The sequence below is a fragment of the Salvelinus namaycush genome, chromosome 19 (genome assembly GCF_016432855.1).
Source record: "Salvelinus namaycush isolate Seneca chromosome 19, SaNama_1.0, whole genome shotgun sequence".
Taxonomy (NCBI): domain Eukaryota; kingdom Metazoa; phylum Chordata; class Actinopteri; order Salmoniformes; family Salmonidae; genus Salvelinus; species Salvelinus namaycush.
Window position 1 is genome coordinate 17,588,271 of NC_052325.1, and position 21,014 is coordinate 17,609,284.

The 21,014-nt window shown below is 42.8% G+C and overlaps 1 protein-coding gene across 1 annotated transcript in view; it reads left to right on the forward strand.

The window, feature by feature from the left end:
- LOC120064205 (SEC14 domain and spectrin repeat-containing protein 1-like) overlaps positions 1-21,014 on the forward strand; it is an 82,347-nt gene that overhangs the window by 48,401 nt on the left and 12,932 nt on the right. Inside the window, exons 7-11 of the mRNA XM_039014604.1 lie at positions 16,071-16,184; positions 16,559-16,653; positions 16,811-16,866; positions 18,614-18,717; positions 18,897-19,007. Coding sequence (XP_038870532.1) covers positions 16,071-16,184; positions 16,559-16,653; positions 16,811-16,866; positions 18,614-18,717; positions 18,897-19,007 — 480 coding nt within the window. The remainder of the gene's footprint in view (positions 1-16,070; positions 16,185-16,558; positions 16,654-16,810; positions 16,867-18,613; positions 18,718-18,896; positions 19,008-21,014) is intronic.

Below are 21,014 nucleotides of genomic sequence, written 5' to 3' on the forward strand. Positions count from 1 at the left end.
GATACATCTGAACAGGCCTGTAGTGTGTGTGTGTGTGTGTGTGTGTGTGTGTGTGTGTGTGTGTGTGTGTGTGTGTGTGTGTGTGTGTGTGTGTGTGTGTGTGTGTGTGTGTGTGTGTGTGTGTGTGTGTGTGTGTGTCTGTGTGTGTGTCTGTGTGTGTGTCTGTGTGTGTGTGTGAGAGAGAGAGAGAGAGAGAGCGTGAACCAGAACCAACAGGCCTGTAACAAGCCTATATGGCAGGAGGACAGATGAGTCAAAGAGAGATAGGAAAAACAGCTGTGGAGGCTAACAGGCTTTGTTTAGAGAGAGACATGTCTGCATAGGCCTCTCCCAGATTCCTATTCCACATTCCCAGATTCTAGAGAAAGTCTTACTTGAATGTCCACATTGATGTGTCGAAGAGGGGTCTTTACCTAGAGTTGTCTCTGAATTCTTAGCATTCATGTGGGAACTTTCTTTACCCAGTACGAGAGATCATAATCGCAAAAGACCACCAGCTGTGATTAGGCCTTGTCCTGCCTGCTTGATCAATTGTTTCTAAATGTCAAGTGAATGTTGCATTTATTATGCCTAACCTTGGGTAGCATTTCCAACTGGAGGGGATTACCAGTGGGGATTTAATCAGCTCTGACTCCATAGAGCAGTGGTTCCCAAACTTTTTATTGTCCCGTACCCCTTCAAACATTCAACCTCCATCTGCGTACCCCCTCTAGCACCAGGGTCAGCGCACTCTCAAATGTTATTTTTTGCCTTCATTGTAAGCCTGCTACACACACACACTATACGATACATTTATTAAACATAAGGATGAGTGTGAGTTTTTGTCACAACCCGGCTCGTGGGAAGTGACAAAGAGCTCTTATAGGACCAGGGCACAAATAATAATATTATAATAATCAATAATTTTGCTCTTTATTTAGCCATCTTACATATAAAACCTTGTTTGTTCATAAAAAATTATGAGTAACTCACCACAGGTTAATGAGAAGGGTGTGCTTGAAAGGATGCACATAACTCTGCAATGTTCGGTTGTATTGGAGAGAGTTTCAGTCTTAAATCATTTTCCACACACAGTCTGTGCTTGTATTTAGTTTTCATGCTAGTGAGGGCCGAGAATCCACTTTCACATAGGTACGTGGTTGCAAAGTGCATCAGTGTCTTAACAGAGCGATTTGCAAAGGCAGAAAATCCAGAAATCTGGCAGTGGCTTCTGATTAAATTCAATTTTCATAGAACCGCTTGTTGCAATTTCGATGAGGCTCTCTTGTTCAGATATTGGTAAGTGGACTGGAGGCAGGGCATGAAAGGATAACGAATCCAGTTGTTTGTGTCGTCCGTTTTGGGAAAGTACCTGAGTAATTGCACACTCAGCTCACTCAGGTGCTTCGCTATATCACATCTGACATTGTAAGCTTGAGTTCATTTGCACACAAAAAATCATACAATGATGGAAAGACCTGTGTGTTCTCCTTGTTAAGGCAGACAGAACATAACTCCAACTTCTTAATCATAGCCTCAATTTTGTCCCGCACATTGAATATAGTTGAGGAGAGTCCCCGTAATCCTAGATTCAGATCATTCAGGCGAGAAAAAAACATTTTATTTATTTTATTTCACCTTTATTTAACCAGGTAGGCCAGTTGAGAACAAGTTCTCATTTACAACTGCGACCTGGCCAAGAAAAAGCAAAGCAGTGCGACACAAACAACAACACAGAGTTACACATGGAATAAACAAACGTACAGTCAATAACACAATAGAAAAATCTGTATACAGTGTGTGCAAATGAAGTAAGGAGGTAAGGCAATAAATAGGCCATAGTGGCGAAGTTATTACTATTTAGCAATTAAACACTGGAGTAATAGATGTGCAGATGAGGATGTGCAAATAGAAATAATGGGGTGCAAAAGAGCAGAAAAACAAAAACAAATATGGGGATGAGGTAGGTAGTTGGTTGGATGGGCTATTTACAGATGGGCTGTGTACAGCTGCAGCGATCGGTAAGCTGCTCTGACAGCTGATGCTTAAAGTTAGTGAGGGAGATATAAGTCTCCAACTTCAGTGATTTTTGCAATTCGTTCCAGTCATTGGCAGCAGAGCACTGGAAGGAACGGCAGGCAAAAGGAAGTGTTGGCTTTGGGGATGACCAGTGAAATATACCTGCTGGAGCGCGTGCTACAGATGGGTGTTGCTATGGTGACCAGTGAGCTGAGATAAGGCGGAGCTTTACCTAGCAAAGACTTATAGATGACCTGGAGCCAGTGGGTTTGGTGACGAATATGTAGCGAGGACCAGCCAACGAGAGCATACAGGTCGCAGTGGTGGGTAGTATATGGGGCTTTGGTGACAAAACGGATGGCACTGTGATTGACTGCATCCAATTTGCAGAGTAGAGTGTTGGAAGCTATCACCCAGATAGCCCAGTTGTTTGAGAAACTCGTCATCATGCAAGCGGTCAGACATGTGAAAATCATGGTCAGTAAAGAAAACTTTAAGCTCTTCTCTCAATTGAAAAAAACGTATCAATACTTTGCCCCTTGACAACCAGCGCACTTCTGTATGTTGTAAAAGTGTCACATGGTTGCTACCCATATCATTACATAATGCAGAAGATACATAAGAGTACAGTGGTCTTGGGGGATTGGAGGGACGCCATGTGCGACTGACGTGTTTTCCGTTTGCTCCCGTGGTATTCTTAAAGTTTATGTGAATTTTGCAGCAGAACCGTATTTATTTTCAAATATTAGTTTGGTGATCCCTTTCCGTAAACACCAAGACTACTTTGCTTCCGAATGTCAGCATGTCGACGAAACATAAGGCCAAAAGCATGACTTTGAGAAAACCCGGCCTACAAGACCCACTCTCATCACTGCCCTCTCCTGAGTCTGAGGGCCCGGGGACTCACACTTTACCCGGGGGTGCGGCTTGGCCTGGCGGTGCTGAAATGAACATTCTCAAGGCCATCAAACTACTACGCTCTGAGATAGTTGAAATTAAAATGGAGGTGGTTGCTATGATTGAGGCCCGAATACAGGAGGTTTCTGATACTTTAAAAGCAGATCTAACCATCCTGCGGAACGAGACGGTGCCAGCAATCACATCACTCAAAACAACAACAGCGTCGCACACTACAACGATTGCAGCACTGGAGACCTCCGCTACAAATGTCTCCGACTTAACTACCTCCCTGGAGACCTCCGCTACAAATGTCTCCGACTTAACTACCTCCCTGGAGACCTCCGCTACAAATGTCTCCGACTTAACTACCTCCCTGGAAACCTCCGCTACAAATGTCTCCGACTTAACTACCTCCCTGGAGACCTCCGCTACAAATGTCTCCGACTTAACTACCTCCCTGGAGACCTCCGCTACAAATGTCTCCGACTTAACTACATCCCTGGAGGCTGACGTGAAACGCCTAGCTGCGGATTTGAAAAAGGTGAAGGAGAGCTGTGTGAGTTTAGAGGGATTCTCTCGCCGCAACAACCTGAGACTTGTATCAGTCCCAGAGGCAGCGGAAATGCCTCGCGCCACGGATTTAGTTTCTGGGCTGCTGAAGGATGTTCTTGCCTTGGATGAAAAGCCCCTGATTGATCATACCCACCGGTCGCTGCGCCCAAAGCCCCGGGATGGGGAGAGGCCCCGTGACATCATTCTTCGACTGCACTTTTTCCATGAGAAGATGGAGATTCTCCGACGAGCCCGCAATACCACTCTGAGCTTTCAAGGACAGAGCTTCTCCATCTACCAGGACTACTCCCCAACTGTTTCCAGGCAGCACACAGCTTTCGGACAGGCCAAACAACTACTTCGGGACCATCCAGGTGTGAAGTATGGACTGCGATTCCCGGCCCGTTTATGGCTGTCTCATGATGGTAAAGACTACACATTTGAGTCTCCGGATGAGGCTATGTCTCACATTCAACGTCACATCAAGAAGTCTTGAACTTGCTCACAGTTCAGCAACTGTTGCTTGCGAACTGTGGATAGTAAGTAACCCACCTGTGGTACAATTATGTTTAGTTATAACATGCTAGTCTTGTATAGTTGGGGAGTTGGCGAACCCATTCAGGCTTATTTGATGTGATCTAATGTTTTGATCATCTAGTGTGCTTGCCTTACAAGCATTCAGTCATTTTCATTTCATTGTATTAAGGTTTTACTTAACTCCTGTGTTTCTAGGCTGTCTCGCTCACCTATTCAGTTTGTTTACATAGTGTCTCAGTGACTCAAAATATTTCTGGTTATTTGTTTACTGCATCCGTTTGCATTGACCCAGTAAACAGTAAATGTTACTGGCTACACGTTTTTTGGGGTCTTCACTTCAATTTTAAAAGTTTTGAGCGTCATTTATGCCCAGCAAACGTTCAACGTTGCGCACACATAGTTTTTTGGTCTTGGTTGTAAGCTGTCTCAGTGTCAACTAGAAAACTATTATAATAATTATTATTATTATTATTTTTGATTGTCTTACTACGATTTCCTTACTTCAAATTAGGTTTTTGGCTGAGAGCCTTTATACATTTTATTTATTTTCTCTCTCAATGCCTGTTATAAAACTGGGATTATAATTATATACATCTACAAGTGGTGCTTTTGTAATTTCGTTTGCACAAGGGATTCACTTTTATTTTTTTTATTTAAAAAAATAATTATCTCTTTTTGCTGTTTGATCCACTAACAAAATGCGACTTTAAAGAGCGGGACTGTGGGTTTAGGTTTAAGACCGCACTCTCACAGACATACTGTGCGAAGAGAACATGTTCTATTTAGGCTTGTACCTCGTTTGGGGAGGTATTGTCTGGGATGGGGGGAGTGGGTGGTGGGGGGGGTTGAATTGTTCAGTTCTAATGTTGTCATTCTGTCTTTTTAGTTTTTTTTCCTGTACTTTTTCCAAACATCTACCACTGTACATTATTACTCTGAGACAAGTTATTCTGGGGTTTTTGGGCGCTCATTGCTTTTCCATTCTATGCTCTAATGACAGGGTTGTATAACGGGAATGCCCAGAGGGGCCGAAATAATGCGATCAAGTACATTTCGTGGAACATCAAAGGGGTTAATAACCCGGTGAAGCGTAAGAGGGTGTTGACACACTTAAAGGGTTTGAATGCAAATGTTGCATTTCTACAAGAGAAAGTCCTCACTTGAGGACTGGTGAGCATTTTAGGATGCGTAGGGACTGGGTTGGTCAAGTGTTCCACTCTAACTTTCATAGTAAATCAAGAGGTGCTGCCATTTTGGTTGATAAAGCTACTCCCTTTGTAGCTTCTGAGGTTATTGCTGATCCTAAGGGACGATACGTCATAGTAACCGGTAAACTGTTTTCTACCCCTCTTGTTTTGGCTAGTGTTTATGCTCCCAATTGGGATGACACACGTTTCATTTCTTCCTTTTTGTCTGCTATACCCAATTTAGATTCTCATTTGTTGATTTTAGGGGGGGATGTCAACTGTAAAATGTCCCCAGTTCTTGACAAGTCCTCACGAACAACTACAGGCCCATCTAAATGTGCCCTACTTATTCAATCCTTTCTTCAGAAATATGCCATGTTTGAGGCCTGGCGTTTCCTACATCCTACAGATAGACAGTATTCCTTTTATTCTCATGTTCATCAAACATACTCCCGGATTGATTACTTCTTTTTGGACAAAAAACTTCTGTCTAACCTTTGGCAGTGTACTTACAAGAGTATTGTTATTTCTGACCATTCACCATTAGTGCTTGAACTAGAGTTTCCCCAGCGACCTCCTATGTGTTATCAATGGCGTCTTAACCCCATTTTACTCTCAGATAAGGAATTTGTCAATTTCATTTCTTCTGAAATCACCTTATTCCTAGAAACTAATTCAACACCAGGTATGTCCTGCTCTACCATATGGGAGTGTCTCAAAGCATACCTACATGGCCAAATTATTTCTTATACAGCCAACCAAAACAGAGTTCGCTCTCAGCGACTTCGGGACCTGAGCGAGTCCATAGCCACATTGGATGAGAAGTATGCTACGGATCCTTCCTCTGATCTGCATAAAGAGCGCCAACTACTCCAATCTGAATTTGATGAGCTTTCTACCAGGCAAGCTGAACAGTTACTCTTGCGAGCTCGGTACAGAGTGTATGAACAAGGCGACAAGGCCAGTAAACTCCTTGCACATCAGATCCGTAAATCTGAGGCCTCACGTTTAATCCCACAAATAAGGACCCCGTCTGGTGCCACCACAGTTATACATAAAGAGATCAATGATCAATTCAAACAATTTTACTCTGCGCTATACACCTCTAAATCTCCTCAAGACCCTTTGCTAATTGATTCCTTCTTTAATGGCCTGAATATGCCTTCAATTGATACAGACTCCCATGACTGGCTAGAAGAAGAATTTACACCTGAGGAGATTGCAACAGCAGTGTCCGCAATGAAAAGTGGTAAATCACCGGGTCCGGACGGTTTTCCAACCGAATTTTACAGGACGTTTTCTGGTCTGCTTTGCCCATTTTTGTCTCGACTATTTGCAGAGTGCCTTAATACCTCAAAGCTACCGCCTAGTCTTTATCAGGCTTCAATTTCATTACTATTAAAGAAAAACAAAGACCCCCTGGAATGTGGATCCTATCGCTCAATCTCGCTTTTAAACTGTGATTACAAAATCATAGCCAAGCTTTTAGCCATCCGTATGGAAGGCTCGCTGCACCAAGTAATACACTCTAACCAGACTGGCTTTGTGAGAAATAGGCATTTGTTTTTCAATATTAGGCGCCTTATGAATATACTGTACTCCCCAGCGCCGGAGGACCCGGAGGTGGTGGTCTCACTTGATGCGGAAAAAGCGTTTGACCGCGTTGAGTGGGATTACCTAACAGCTGCCCTTTATAGATTTGGCTTTGGCCCCAAATTCATTGCGTGGATAAAGATTCTTTATTTTTCCCCAATGGCTTCGGTACAGACTAACAACTTCTGACTATTTTCCCTTGCACCGCGGATCCAGACAGGGTTGTCCACTCTCCCCCTGTTTGCTTTGGCAATCGAGCCTCTCGCCATTGCACTACGCTCTAATGATGCCATTCAAGGAATAATCAGGACGGGCTTAGAGCAGAAAGTCTCGCTATATGCGGACGACCTCCTTTTGTTTATCTCTAACCCTGATACCTCATTGCCACGCGCCTTATCTGTTCTTAAAAAGTTTGGATCAATCTCAGGGTACAAGCTGAATCTAGGCAAGAGTGAGCTTTTTCCTGTAAACAAGGCTGCTTTAAAGTGCTCTTTTACAAGTTCTCAGTTTAGGATTGTCCGGGATCAATTCACCTACTTGGGAGTTAAAGTGACAAGGAAATATTCAAATTTGTTTCAGGAAAACATTGTTGCTCTAGCAGACAGTTTGAAACAATCTTTTACTTTTTGGAATTCGCTACCTCTTTCTCTTATCGGAAGGATTAATGTCATTAAAATTAGTGTGTTGCCCAAATTTTTATATTTATTTCAATGTTTACCCATTTTTATTCCAAAATCTTTTTTTATTTCACTGGATCAAACATTCATGCATTTTATTTGGGATGGCAAGGTACCACGGATTGGTAGAAAACATTTACAGAAGCCTAAGTCATTGGGGGGTTTAGCTCTACCAAATTTTCAGACATACCATTGGGCTGCAAATTTCAGAGCCCTTCTGTACTGGCTGCAGACTGATCCTACTGGCCCTAGACCACTCTGGGTCCAGATGGAGTCTAAATCGTGTAAACCTGCTGCACTTTCTTCTGTGTTGTGCTCGTCTCTCCCAGTGTCCCTAGGCAAAAGGTGTGTCAACCCAATTGTCAAACAGTCTCTTAAAATTTGGAATCAGTTCCGTTTAGCCTTTAGCCTCCGAGGCTTTTCTCTATCAGGCCCAATCAATTAGAACATTTTATTTCCTCCATCTTTGAATGATGGGGCATTTGGCATCTGGCACTCACTAGGCCTCTCCTCACTAGCCCAATTATTCTGATGATACATTTGCCTCTTTTGCTCAGCTACAGGAAAAGTTCAACCTCCCCCAATCCCACTTTTTCCGCTACCTCCAGACTAGGAACTTTGTCAGAGTTAACACTCCTGAATTTCCCCATAGGCCTGCGAATACAGCTATAGAGAGCATCTTGGAGCTGAACAAGCTTCCTAGGGGCGCAATTTCAGATGTATATGCAATCATTCATGACTTACAGAACCCTTCTTTGGTGGCTTTAAAGACTCGATGGGAAAAGGATTTGGGGGAGGAACTTGGGGAAGACACCTGGGAATCTGTGCTGCACAGGGTGCATTCGTTCTCTTTTAGCACTAGACACAGCCTCATTCAATTCAAGGTGGTTCACCGTATCCACTGGTCTGGGGCCAAACTTGGAAGAATATTCTCTGATTTTGATCCTACCTGTGTCAGATGTAAAATGGAACCAGCCACACTGTTGCATATGTTCTGGGGCTGTCATAAACTGTCAGGTTTCTGGGAATTAATATTTAAATGTTTCTCTGATATATATGACACTGTTATAGATCCGTCTCCCCTTACAGCCCTTTTTGGAGTACTGCCCATAGGTACCCCCCTGTCAAGAATCCAGTCGGACACTGTTGCTTATACAACTCTTTTAGCTAGACGGCTAATACTACAGACCTGGAAGATGGCAGCTCCCCCATCTTATAAATATTGGGTGAGAGATGTGTTGTGCTCTCTGAAACTAGAAAAAATGTAATTAAATTCACGTGGGAACCCCAAACTGTTTAATGAGGCTTGGGCTCCATTCCGGTCTTACTTTAAACAGTCCATCCTCTGATGGCATTCCTATTAAAACCAAAATAAGTCTGTATTTGACCCCCCTGTGACCTTAGGGGTTGGATGAGCATTTCTTTGTGTTTTTTTCTGGGGCGGGGGGGGGGGGGGGGGGGGGGGCATTAAGGTTGATGTGCTTATTGATTGTGACCTGCGGATGCCTTGTTCATCTTGCCCGGGCAGGGACTAAAATGTGAGCTTGTTTTTCCCAGTTATTTTTATTTAAAAATATTTAACAGATGGGCTGTGTACAGCTGCAGCGATCGGTAAGCTGCTCTGACAGCTGATGCTTAAAGTTAGTGAGGGAGATATAAGTCTCCAACTTCAGTGATTTTTGCAATTCGTTCCAGTCATTGGCAGCAGAGCACTGGAAGGAACGGCAGGCAAAAGGAAGTGTTGGCTTTGGGGATGACCAGTGAAATATACCTGCTGGAGCGCGTGCTACAGATGGGTGTTGCTATGGTGACCAGTGAGCTGAGATAAGGCGGAGCTTTACCTAGCAAAGACTTATAGATGACCTGGAGCCAGTGGGTTTGGTGACGAATATGTAGCGAGGACCAGCCAACGAGAGCATACAGGTCGCAGTGGTGGGTAGTATATGGGGCTTTGGTGACAAAACGGATGGCACTGTGATTGACTGCATCCAATTTGCAGAGTAGAGTGTTGGAAGCTATCACCCAGATAGCCCAGTTGTTTGAGAAACTCGTCATCATGCAAGCGGTCAGACATGTGAAAATCATGGTCAGTAAAGAAAACTTTAAGCTCTTCTCTCAATTGAAAAAAACGTATCAATACTTTGCCCCTTGACAACCAGCGCACTTCTGTATGTTGTAAAAGTGTCACATGGTTGCTACCCATATCATTGCATAATGCAGAAGATACATAAGAGTACAGTGGTCTTGGGGGATTGGAGGGACGCCATGTGCGACTGACGTGTTTTCCGTTTGCTCCCGTGGTATTCTTAAAGTTTATGTGAATTTTGCAGCAGAACCGTATTTATTTTCAAATATTAGTTTGGTGATCCCTTTCCGTAAACACCAAGACTACTTTGCTTCCGAATGTCAGCATGTCGACGAAACATAAGGCCAAAAGCATGACTTTGAGAAAACCCGGCCTACAAGACCCACTCTCATCACTGCCCTCTCCTGAGTCTGAGGGCCCGGGGACTCACACTTTACCCGGGGGTGCGGCTTGGCCTGGCGGTGCTGAAATGAACATTCTCAAGGCCATCAAACTACTACGCTCTGAGATAGTTGAAATTAAAATGGAGGTGGTTGCTATGATTGAGGCCCGAATACAGGAGGTTTCTGATACTTTAAAAGCAGATCTAACCATCCTGCGGAACGAGACGGTGCCAGCAATCACATCACTCAAAACAACAACAGCGTCGCACACTACAACGATTGCAGCACTGGAGACCTCCGCTACAAATGTCTCCGACTTAACTACCTCCCTGGAGACCTCCGCTACAAATGTCTCCGACTTAACTACCTCCCTGGAGACCTCCGCTACAAATGTCTCCGACTTAACTACCTCCCTGGAAACCTCCGCTACAAATGTCTCCGACTTAACTACCTCCCTGGAGACCTCCGCTACAAATGTCTCCGACTTAACTACCTCCCTGGAGACCTCCGCTACAAATGTCTCCGACTTAACTACATCCCTGGAGGCTGACGTGAAACGCCTAGCTGCGGATTTGAAAAAGGTGAAGGAGAGCTGTGTGAGTTTAGAGGGATTCTCTCGCCGCAACAACCTGAGACTTGTATCAGTCCCAGAGGCAGCGGAAATGCCTCGCGCCACGGATTTAGTTTCTGGGCTGCTGAAGGATGTTCTTGCCTTGGATGAAAAGCCCCTGATTGATCATACCCACCGGTCGCTGCGCCCAAAGCCCCGGGATGGGGAGAGGCCCCGTGACATCATTCTTCGACTGCACTTTTTCCATGAGAAGATGGAGATTCTCCGACGAGCCCGCAATACCACTCTGAGCTTTCAAGGACAGAGCTTCTCCATCTACCAGGACTACTCCCCAACTGTTTCCAGGCAGCACACAGCTTTCGGACAGGCCAAACAACTACTTCGGGACCATCCAGGTGTGAAGTATGGACTGCGATTCCCGGCCCGTTTATGGCTGTCTCATGATGGTAAAGACTACACATTTGAGTCTCCGGATGAGGCTATGTCTCACATTCAACGTCACATCAAGAAGTCTTGAACTTGCTCACAGTTCAGCAACTGTTGCTTGCGAACTGTGGATAGTAAGTAACCCACCTGTGGTACAATTATGTTTAGTTATAACATGCTAGTCTTGTATAGTTGGGGAGTTGGCGAACCCATTCAGGCTTATTTGATGTGATCTAATGTTTTGATCATCTAGTGTGCTTGCCTTACAAGCATTCAGTCATTTTCATTTCATTGTATTAAGGTTTTACTTAACTCCTGTGTTTCTAGGCTGTCTCGCTCACCTATTCAGTTTGTTTACATAGTGTCTCAGTGACTCAAAATATTTCTGGTTATTTGTTTACTGCATCCGTTTGCATTGACCCAGTAAACAGTAAATGTTTCCCGAGGCTACACGTTTTTTGGGGTCTTCACTTCAATTTTAAAAGTTTTGAGCGTCATTTATGCCCAGCAAACGTTCAACGTTGCGCACACATAGTTTTTTGGTCTTGGTTGTAAGCTGTCTCAGTGTCAACTAGAAAACTATTATAATAATTATTATTATTATTATTTTTGATTGTCTTACTACGATTTCCTTACTTCAAATTAGGTTTTTGGCTGAGAGCCTTTATACATTTTATTTATTTTCTCTCTCAATGCCTGTTATAAAACTGGGATTATAATTATATACATCTACAAGTGGTGCTTTTGTAATTTCGTTTGCACAAGGGATTCACTTTTATTTTTTTTATTTAAAAAAATAATTATCTCTTTTTGCTGTTTGATCCACTAACAAAATGCGACTTTAAAGAGCGGGACTGTGGGTTTAGGTTTAAGACCGCACTCTCACAGACATACTGTGCGAAGAGAACATGTTCTATTTAGGCTTGTACCTCGTTTGGGGAGGTATTGTCTGGGATGGGGGGAGTGGGTGGTGGGGGGGGTTGAATTGTTCAGTTCTAATGTTGTCATTCTGTCTTTTTAGTTTTTTTTCCTGTACTTTTTCCAAACATCTACCACTGTACATTATTACTCTGAGACAAGTTATTCTGGGGTTTTTGGGCGCTCATTGCTTTTCCATTCTATGCTCTAATGACAGGGTTGTATAACGGGAATGCCCAGAGGGGCCGAAATAATGCGATCAAGTACATTTCGTGGAACATCAAAGGGGTTAATAACCCGGTGAAGCGTAAGAGGGTGTTGACACACTTAAAGGGTTTGAATGCAAATGTTGCATTTCTACAAGAGAAAGTCCTCACTTGAGGACTGGTGAGCATTTTAGGATGCGTAGGGACTGGGTTGGTCAAGTGTTCCACTCTAACTTTCATAGTAAATCAAGAGGTGCTGCCATTTTGGTTGATAAAGCTACTCCCTTTGTAGCTTCTGAGGTTATTGCTGATCCTAAGGGACGATACGTCATAGTAACCGGTAAACTGTTTTCTACCCCTCTTGTTTTGGCTAGTGTTTATGCTCCCAATTGGGATGACACACGTTTCATTTCTTCCTTTTTGTCTGCTATACCCAATTTAGATTCTCATTTGTTGATTTTAGGGGGGGATGTCAACTGTAAAATGTCCCCAGTTCTTGACAAGTCCTCACGAACAACTACAGGCCCATCTAAATGTGCCCTACTTATTCAATCCTTTCTTCAGAAATATGCCATGTTTGAGGCCTGGCGTTTCCTACATCCTACAGATAGACAGTATTCCTTTTATTCTCATGTTCATCAAACATACTCCCGGATTGATTACTTCTTTTTGGACAAAAAACTTCTGTCTAACCTTTGGCAGTGTACTTACAAGAGTATTGTTATTTCTGACCATTCACCATTAGTGCTTGAACTAGAGTTTCCCCAGCGACCTCCTATGTGTTATCAATGGCGTCTTAACCCCATTTTACTCTCAGATAAGGAATTTGTCAATTTCATTTCTTCTGAAATCACCTTATTCCTAGAAACTAATTCAACACCAGGTATGTCCTGCTCTACCATATGGGAGTGTCTCAAAGCATACCTACATGGCCAAATTATTTCTTATACAGCCAACCAAAACAGAGTTCGCTCTCAGCGACTTCGGGACCTGAGCGAGTCCATAGCCACATTGGATGAGAAGTATGCTACGGATCCTTCCTCTGATCTGCATAAAGAGCGCCAACTACTCCAATCTGAATTTGATGAGCTTTCTACCAGGCAAGCTGAACAGTTACTCTTGCGAGCTCGGTACAGAGTGTATGAACAAGGCGACAAGGCCAGTAAACTCCTTGCACATCAGATCCGTAAATCTGAGGCCTCACGTTTAATCCCACAAATAAGGACCCCGTCTGGTGCCACCACAGTTATACATAAAGAGATCAATGATCAATTCAAACAATTTTACTCTGCGCTATACACCTCTAAATCTCCTCAAGACCCTTTGCTAATTGATTCCTTCTTTAATGGCCTGAATATGCCTTCAATTGATACAGACTCCCATGACTGGCTAGAAGAAGAATTTACACCTGAGGAGATTGCAACAGCAGTGTCCGCAATGAAAAGTGGTAAATCACCGGGTCCGGACGGTTTTCCAACCGAATTTTACAGGACGTTTTCTGGTCTGCTTTGCCCATTTTTGTCTCGACTATTTGCAGAGTGCCTTAATACCTCAAAGCTACCGCCTAGTCTTTATCAGGCTTCAATCTCATTACTATTAAAGAAAAACAAAGACCCCCTGGAATGTGGATCCTATCGCTCAATCTCGCTTTTAAACTGTGATTACAAAATCATAGCCAAGCTTTTAGCCATCCGTATGGAAGGCTCGCTGCACCAAGTAATACACTCTAACCAGACTGGCTTTGTGAGAAATAGGCATTTGTTTTTCAATATTAGGCGCCTTATGAATATACTGTACTCCCCAGCGCCGGAGGACCCGGAGGTGGTGGTCTCACTTGATGCGGAAAAAGCGTTTGACCGCGTTGAGTGGGATTACCTAACAGCTGCCCTTTATAGATTTGGCTTTGGCCCCAAATTCATTGCGTGGATAAAGATTCTTTATTTTTCCCCAATGGCTTCGGTACAGACTAACAACTTCTGACTATTTTCCCTTGCACTGCGGATCCAGACAGGGTTGTCCACTCTCCCCCTGTTTGCTTTGGCAATCGAGCCTCTCGCCATTGCACTACGCTCTAATGATGCCATTCAAGGAATAATCAGGACGGGCTTAGAGCAGAAAGTCTCGCTATATGCGGACGACCTCCTTTTGTTTATCTCTAACCCTGATACCTCATTGCCACGCGCCTTATCTGTTCTTAAAAAGTTTGGATCAATCTCAGGGTACAAGCTGAATCTAGGCAAGAGTGAGCTTTTTCCTGTAAACAAGGCTGCTTTAAAGTGCTCTTTTACAAGTTCTCAGTTTAGGATTGTCCGGGATCAATTCACCTACTTGGGAGTTAAAGTGACAAGGAAATATTCAAATTTGTTTCAGGAAAACATTGTTGCTCTAGCAGAGGTTGATGTGCTTATTGATTGTGACCTGCGGATGCCTTGTTCATCTTGCCCGGGCAGGGACTAAAATGTGAGCTTGTTTTTCCCAGTTATTTTTATTTAAAAATGCTGTTCACGCCTACATAAAACGATTATTATTCATTTTTTATTTTAAAGCATTGTAAGCTTTTTATTTTTGGTCCAGTGGATGGTCCCCCCTGTGACTTAGTGGTTGCATTTCTCCACCCCATCCCTTGACTGTTTACAGGAACAATGGTGAGGTGTTTGCTCTGTCCCTGTACTATAGATTGCCCTTTAACCTTTGTAGCCTTCTGCCTGGTGTGTTTAACTTGTCTAAAGTATGGTATCTTTAAAGCTATTTTTTTTTAAACGTATTATTTGTTTTTTTTCTAGTTGAGTATATTATTTATATTGCTTTGTGTTGTCTTGTGTGTGTGTGTGTGTGTGTGTGTGTGTGTGTGTGTGTGTGTGTGTGTGTGTGTGTGTGTGTGTGTGTGTGTGTGTGTGTGTGTGTGTGTGTGTGTGTGTGTGTGTGTGTGTAAAACTTAATAAACAGAGTTTTCAACAAAAAAAAAAAAAAAAAAGAGTACAGTGGTCTTGCTTTAACAAAGTTAACCATTTTCACTGTAGTGTCCGAAACGTCTTTCAAGCTGTCAGGCATTCCCTTGGCAGTAAGAGCCTCCCGTGGATGCTGCAGTGTACTCAAGTGGCGTTGGGGAGCAACTGCTTGCACACACGTTACCACTCCACTATGTCTCCCTGTCATGGCTTTTGCGCCATCAGTACAGATACCGACACATCTTGACCACCAAAGTCCATTTGATGTCACAAAGCTGTCCAGTACTTAAAACATATCCTCTCATGTTGTCCTGGTTTCCAGTGGTTTGCAGAAGAGGATGTCTTCCTTAATTGACCCCCCATAAACGTAACGGACATATACCAGGGGCTGTGCCAGGCCCACCACGTCTGTTAACTCATCCATCTGTAACGCATGTAATTCACTGGCTTATATGCGGAGCAGTAATTGTTTCCAAACATCTCCTGCCAATTCATTGATGCGTCGTGAAACAGTGTTGTTTGATGAAGGCATTGTCTGTGTAGTTTTTTGGGCCTTTTCCCCCAGCATTGTGCTAGCCATATCCGCAGCAGCAGGAAGAATGAAGTCCTCCACAATAGTATGGGGCTTGCCTGTCCAAGCCACTCAGTAGCTCACCATATAAGACGCTTCTAGCCCCTTCTTATTAATGATATCTGTTGCTTTTAAACATGTCTTACTACTCAAAAGTTGTCTTTATTCTCGCTCAAAAAACTCCCATGGCTTATTTTTCAAATGATCATGTTTCGTTTCTAAATGTCTGCACAAGAGTGAAGGTTTCCCGCGAGAGAGTAACGGTTAATGTTATTGGATGTTAATTATTTGACTAGGCTACCTGTAGTTGACATTGTGTTGTTATTTCGCTGAACACTAGATGGTTTAATTTTATTTTTGGCAGTGAAACAAGGCTACTCAGCTCAGGCGAGAAAAAAACATCACCCAAATGTATAGCCCTGTTGGAAAATATAAATGTACTCTTTGAAAATGTGAAGAAAAAAAAGACAAAATGATTATAAATAAAATAATACTTTCTCCCACTCCTCTGTTCCAGGTCATTCTGGTATCTGCCAATAAGCTCACACGCTACATCGAGCCCTGTCAGCTTACTGATGAGTTTGGAGGAAGTCTGGTGTACGATCACATAGACTGGGTGAACAAAAGACTGGTAAGCCGCCATTGCAATACATCCCCAATGTGACTGTACAATTACTGTTTAAAGCACCAAATGATTTGGAAATGATTTGCAACTCGGATAATAATGGCTTGGGATGAGATCAAAGACGTTTATGATTTGACAGATTACTTGCTTATAAAGTTAATGTACATATTACCAATGTTTACATCAACACCATAACAATACAGACACATGCAAACAACCAACCTTGGTTGTGTGGCAATAAAGTATATTGTATCTTGTATGTCAAAATCAGCCTCATAGTTTGAGGAAGGCAAGTTCAAATTGAGTTCATCTCTGCCTGTGTCCATATGTGCATTATGTTTTGTATGACACACAACTTACAAAAGTGTTTTCCTTCTCAGGTCTTTGAAAAGTTTACCAAGGAGTCCACATCCCTTCTAGATGAGCTGCTGGTCATCAATGACAGTGAGAAAAGCAGCCAGTTGGACAAAGAAAGGTATTTATTTGACCAACATGTTGACATTTATTTGTTTTCTTTAAAAGTGCCCAATGATTTAGGAATTGTTTGTGGCAGTGGAATTGCAGCACATTATATTGTTTATGACATGTTTATTTAGGCCAGTAAAGACATTGCTTTCTTATCTTTCTCCCAGGCCACCAGATTGTAACTTCCTACCATCATTGGATCCTGAAACAGTTCTACAAACTGGTAATTATTCTACTTTTGTCAAATCTTTATGCAAACTTCTCAATACCAGTAGCCAAGCAAGTAGTGCTGTGTGGTTCTAAACCAGGTTGGGCTCTGTTAAGTTTAATGGGATGCGATACAGGGATGATTTGAAGCTAGAATGTTAACCACCATGGTTAGCCGTGCACGCCGCCAGCAGACAACACGTTTCCACTTGGCTAAAACCTTCAGTAAACTGACTCTTAGGGTACGTCCCAAATGGCAGTCTATTCCCTATGGCCCTGTTGAAAAGTATTGCAATCTAGGGTGCGGTTTCAGGTCTAGTGGTGAGTAGTGCGTTACTTGAATGGTTTTACTACAATGAAAATATTTACTGAGGCAGCTCTGGTAGAGAGTGGGAGGCCAGAGCTGGGCTAGTCCCAAATAGCACCTTATTCCCTTTATAGTGCAGTACTTTTGACCAGGACCCATAGGTGCACTATAAAGGGAATAAGGTGCCATATTGGACGCAGCCCTGGAAGGCCAGCACATAGCAGAGCTGGCCCAATGAAAGGAGCTTTGTCTGGGGGTTGTGGAATGGACAGTCAGCTCAACGTGTCTTTGGTACTGTGCTTGCCACAGAAGAAATCACTCTGGATGGGTCCTAAATGGCACCCTATTCTCTACATAGTGCACTACTTTTGACCAGAAACCTATGGGCCCTTTTCAAACATTGTGCATTATATAGAGAATAGGGTACAATCTGTTCTCTTTCTCTCTCTCTCTCTGAGCAAATGCCAAGCGTGCGCTCTCTCTCTCTCTCTCTTTCTTTCTCTCTATCTCTGAGTGAATGCCATTCATAATGAATACGGAAAGGGCTTGTTTGTGTAGTTGTGTTGTTACAGGCACAACAGAGAGGCTAGGGGATACAGCATGAGATAGAATAAGAGCATGTATATGATATGAGAAGAATTCTCTGTCCTATTTGTTGTGTGCCTTTGTCAAGGAAAGGACTTGGAAGGCTTTCCGATGTAATATTTCACTGGTTGGGATGTTGTTGATGTTGGTATTATGAATAAATGAATATCAATTTTTCTCCTGAAGTACTCCTCGACAACAATGTACATCTGATATGTATTTTGTAACTTAATGGATGACAATTAAGGATGTGCTGCTTGTCGTACACATTGTACACACTCCATATATACATTTAGCAACAGGGGGTAAATCGTGGCCGCCACAAAAAAATAAAAATTAATTCAATTAAGTTAAGATTGGAAAAAATAAATCGGGATAATAAACCTAAACGATTAAAAACGACCAAAATAAAAACTAGACAGTCAGGGAGAATCTAAAATTCAAAAAATGTCATGGCATGGGGCCCCGATTGATTTTGTGATAATGTTTGAGTCACTTAGATAGCATAAGAACAAGGCATAAGCCATGGCAAAATGTGTATCATTTAAGGACATTTGTTTTAAAACTGAAAATGTTCTCTCAGCCCCATGGCAAAATGTGTAGAATTGCAGGAAACTAGCTTTAAAACATTAAAATGTTCTCTCTGTCCCATGGCAAAATGTATAGAATTGCAGCAACATTTTGTCTCTGCAGCCACTACCACGCCCCCCCCTCTCTTTCTCTCTCTCTCTCCCCCATCTCTCTCTCCTGCTCTCTTTCTCCCACTCTTACCCCTTTATCTCCTCCCTCCCTCTCTCTCTCTGTCATTCATTATCTCTCCCCCTGTCACTACCATTCCCCCTCTGATCATCCGCACCTCTCTCCCCTCCAGGCCATGAGTTGCTGTCGGAGCTGCAGCAGCGGCGGTTTAACGGTGCAGAGGGAGGTGGTGTGGCCTGGTCCCCCATGGATGACGAGCTACTGGCCCAGCCACAGGTACAATGGAATAGAATCACTTTTTATTTCCCAGAAGGAACTTCAGTTGTGTCAATTCAGATAAGATGTAAAAATATATAGTAAACATATAACAGCAAAATTCACACATAACATACAAATACGATATACAATAAATACAAAGACTATATGCAAGGTAAGTAAATTTTCAATTATTTCAGGTCATGAAACTGCTGGACTCCCTCAGAGAACAATACACCAAGTACCAGGAGGTGTGTCGTCAACGCAGCAAACGATCCCAGCTGGAGGATATACAGACCAAGGTCATGCAGGTACTGCACACACACTGCCCTATATCACATCACACACACACACATGCACGCACAGAGATGCGAAAACACACACTGTTCACACACTGCACACACACACTATGACGTCGTCAACACCAGCCCACTGACAAGCCTACACACACTGCCCTAATGGATCCAAAACACCAGCGTAGTGAAAGACTGAGGCCAGGATTCAAACAAACGGATATTTCAGACATCGCACTGCCTTGACTTAGGCCCAATGCCATCAACAACAGCAGACCAGTGACCAGACTGAGGGAGACAAGTGTAGAAAAGGGCTGCTCTTTTTTCCATTGTCTTTTGCACTTTGTTTCAGAGAGGTTAAAAAGCTATACACACACACAGGATTTCATGAGGATTAGTTCACCAGACATCCAGAGAAAGACCCAGTAGTTGTAATTCTCAGGAACTAGGGAATGTGATGCTTCAGTGGAACTTAATTTTCAATTGAAGCCTTGCCTTCAGTGTATTCAAAGCCAGACCCTGGTGATAAATTGTCTGACTGTCCCTGTAACCAACTCATATTAAAACCTTTTCGGTTAGGTCTTCTCGTTCCAAAGTCAGCGTTACATACCACTGGATGGAAAAGCTAACTTCCCAAAGGCTGTTGACTTCTAGTCTCTGGCAGGGTTACTCATCAGTCGGCACACATGGCTACACACACACACACACACACACACACACACACACACACACACACACACACACACACACACACACACACACACACACACACACACACACCCTCAGCTCACATGGCCACACACACACACACACACACACACACACACACACACACACACACACACACACACACACACACACACACACACACACCCTCAGCACACATGGCCTTCATCCCAGCACACTTCTTCCTTGGCACTACCTAATTTCCTGTCTGTAACCATGAAGGGAAAACGCCTTTTCTCCCATTGGCCAATAGATTGAACTCTACTTTAGCATCTAAAACAGTGGTTCTCAACCTTTTTTGGTCACTGAACCCCCAATCACATATTTCTCTGACAGAAGTACCATTTCATTTGCAACTGACCATTAGACCTATGTTCTTATGAGTCTTCTCAATGTAGCCTACCCCCTGTAGATAGGCCTGGTGCCTCAGCGATACAATTTTGAATGTTTTACAGTGCAAAGCAGAACAATTTTGAATGTTTTACAGTGCAAAGCAGAACAATTTTGAATGTTTTACAGTGCAAAGCAGAACAATTTTGAATGTTTTACTGTGCAAAGCAGAACAATTTTGAATGTTTTACTGTGCAAAGCAGAACAATTTTGAATGTTTTACTGTGCAAAGCAGAACAATTTTGAATGTTTTACAGTGCAAAGCAGGACAATTTTGAATGTTTTACTGTGCAAAGCAGAACAATTTTGAATGTTTTACAGTGCAAAGCAGGACAATTTTGAATGTTTTACTGTGCAAAGCAGATTGGATGATAAAACTGTACCAATGAGGAAGTGAGCAGATGATGAGATGTGTTCCATGGAATGGATTCTATTTTAGATTTGACAGATTCTAGATTCTAAGGGGATGAGCTGTCTGTTGCTATGGTAATGAAGATGTTGTTCAGTAGGCAGGAGTCTAGGAACATATAGAGAAGGAACTGCCAGATTCGTCATAATAGCCTGGAAGTAAAACATTGAATACATGGAGAAGGGTGGAAAAAAACACAATTTAAATGTATTTTTGAAAGGGCTGTGGTCACCATTCAATTAATACATTAAATATATATATGTCATGGTAGTGGGGAGCTATTTTATATTTTTTTCACAGGTCCATTATCTTCCGATTTACATCTTATAGCAACCAGTGGAGGCTCCTCAGAGGAAGGGAAGGACCATCCTCCTCAGTGAATATCATAAAAATAAAAATAGTGAAACGTTTAAAAATTCAGCCTTTTTAGATAAAACTTTTCAAAATGTATTCCCGTCACCAAATAATTTATTAATTTGTTTTGCAATGAAGGTCTACAG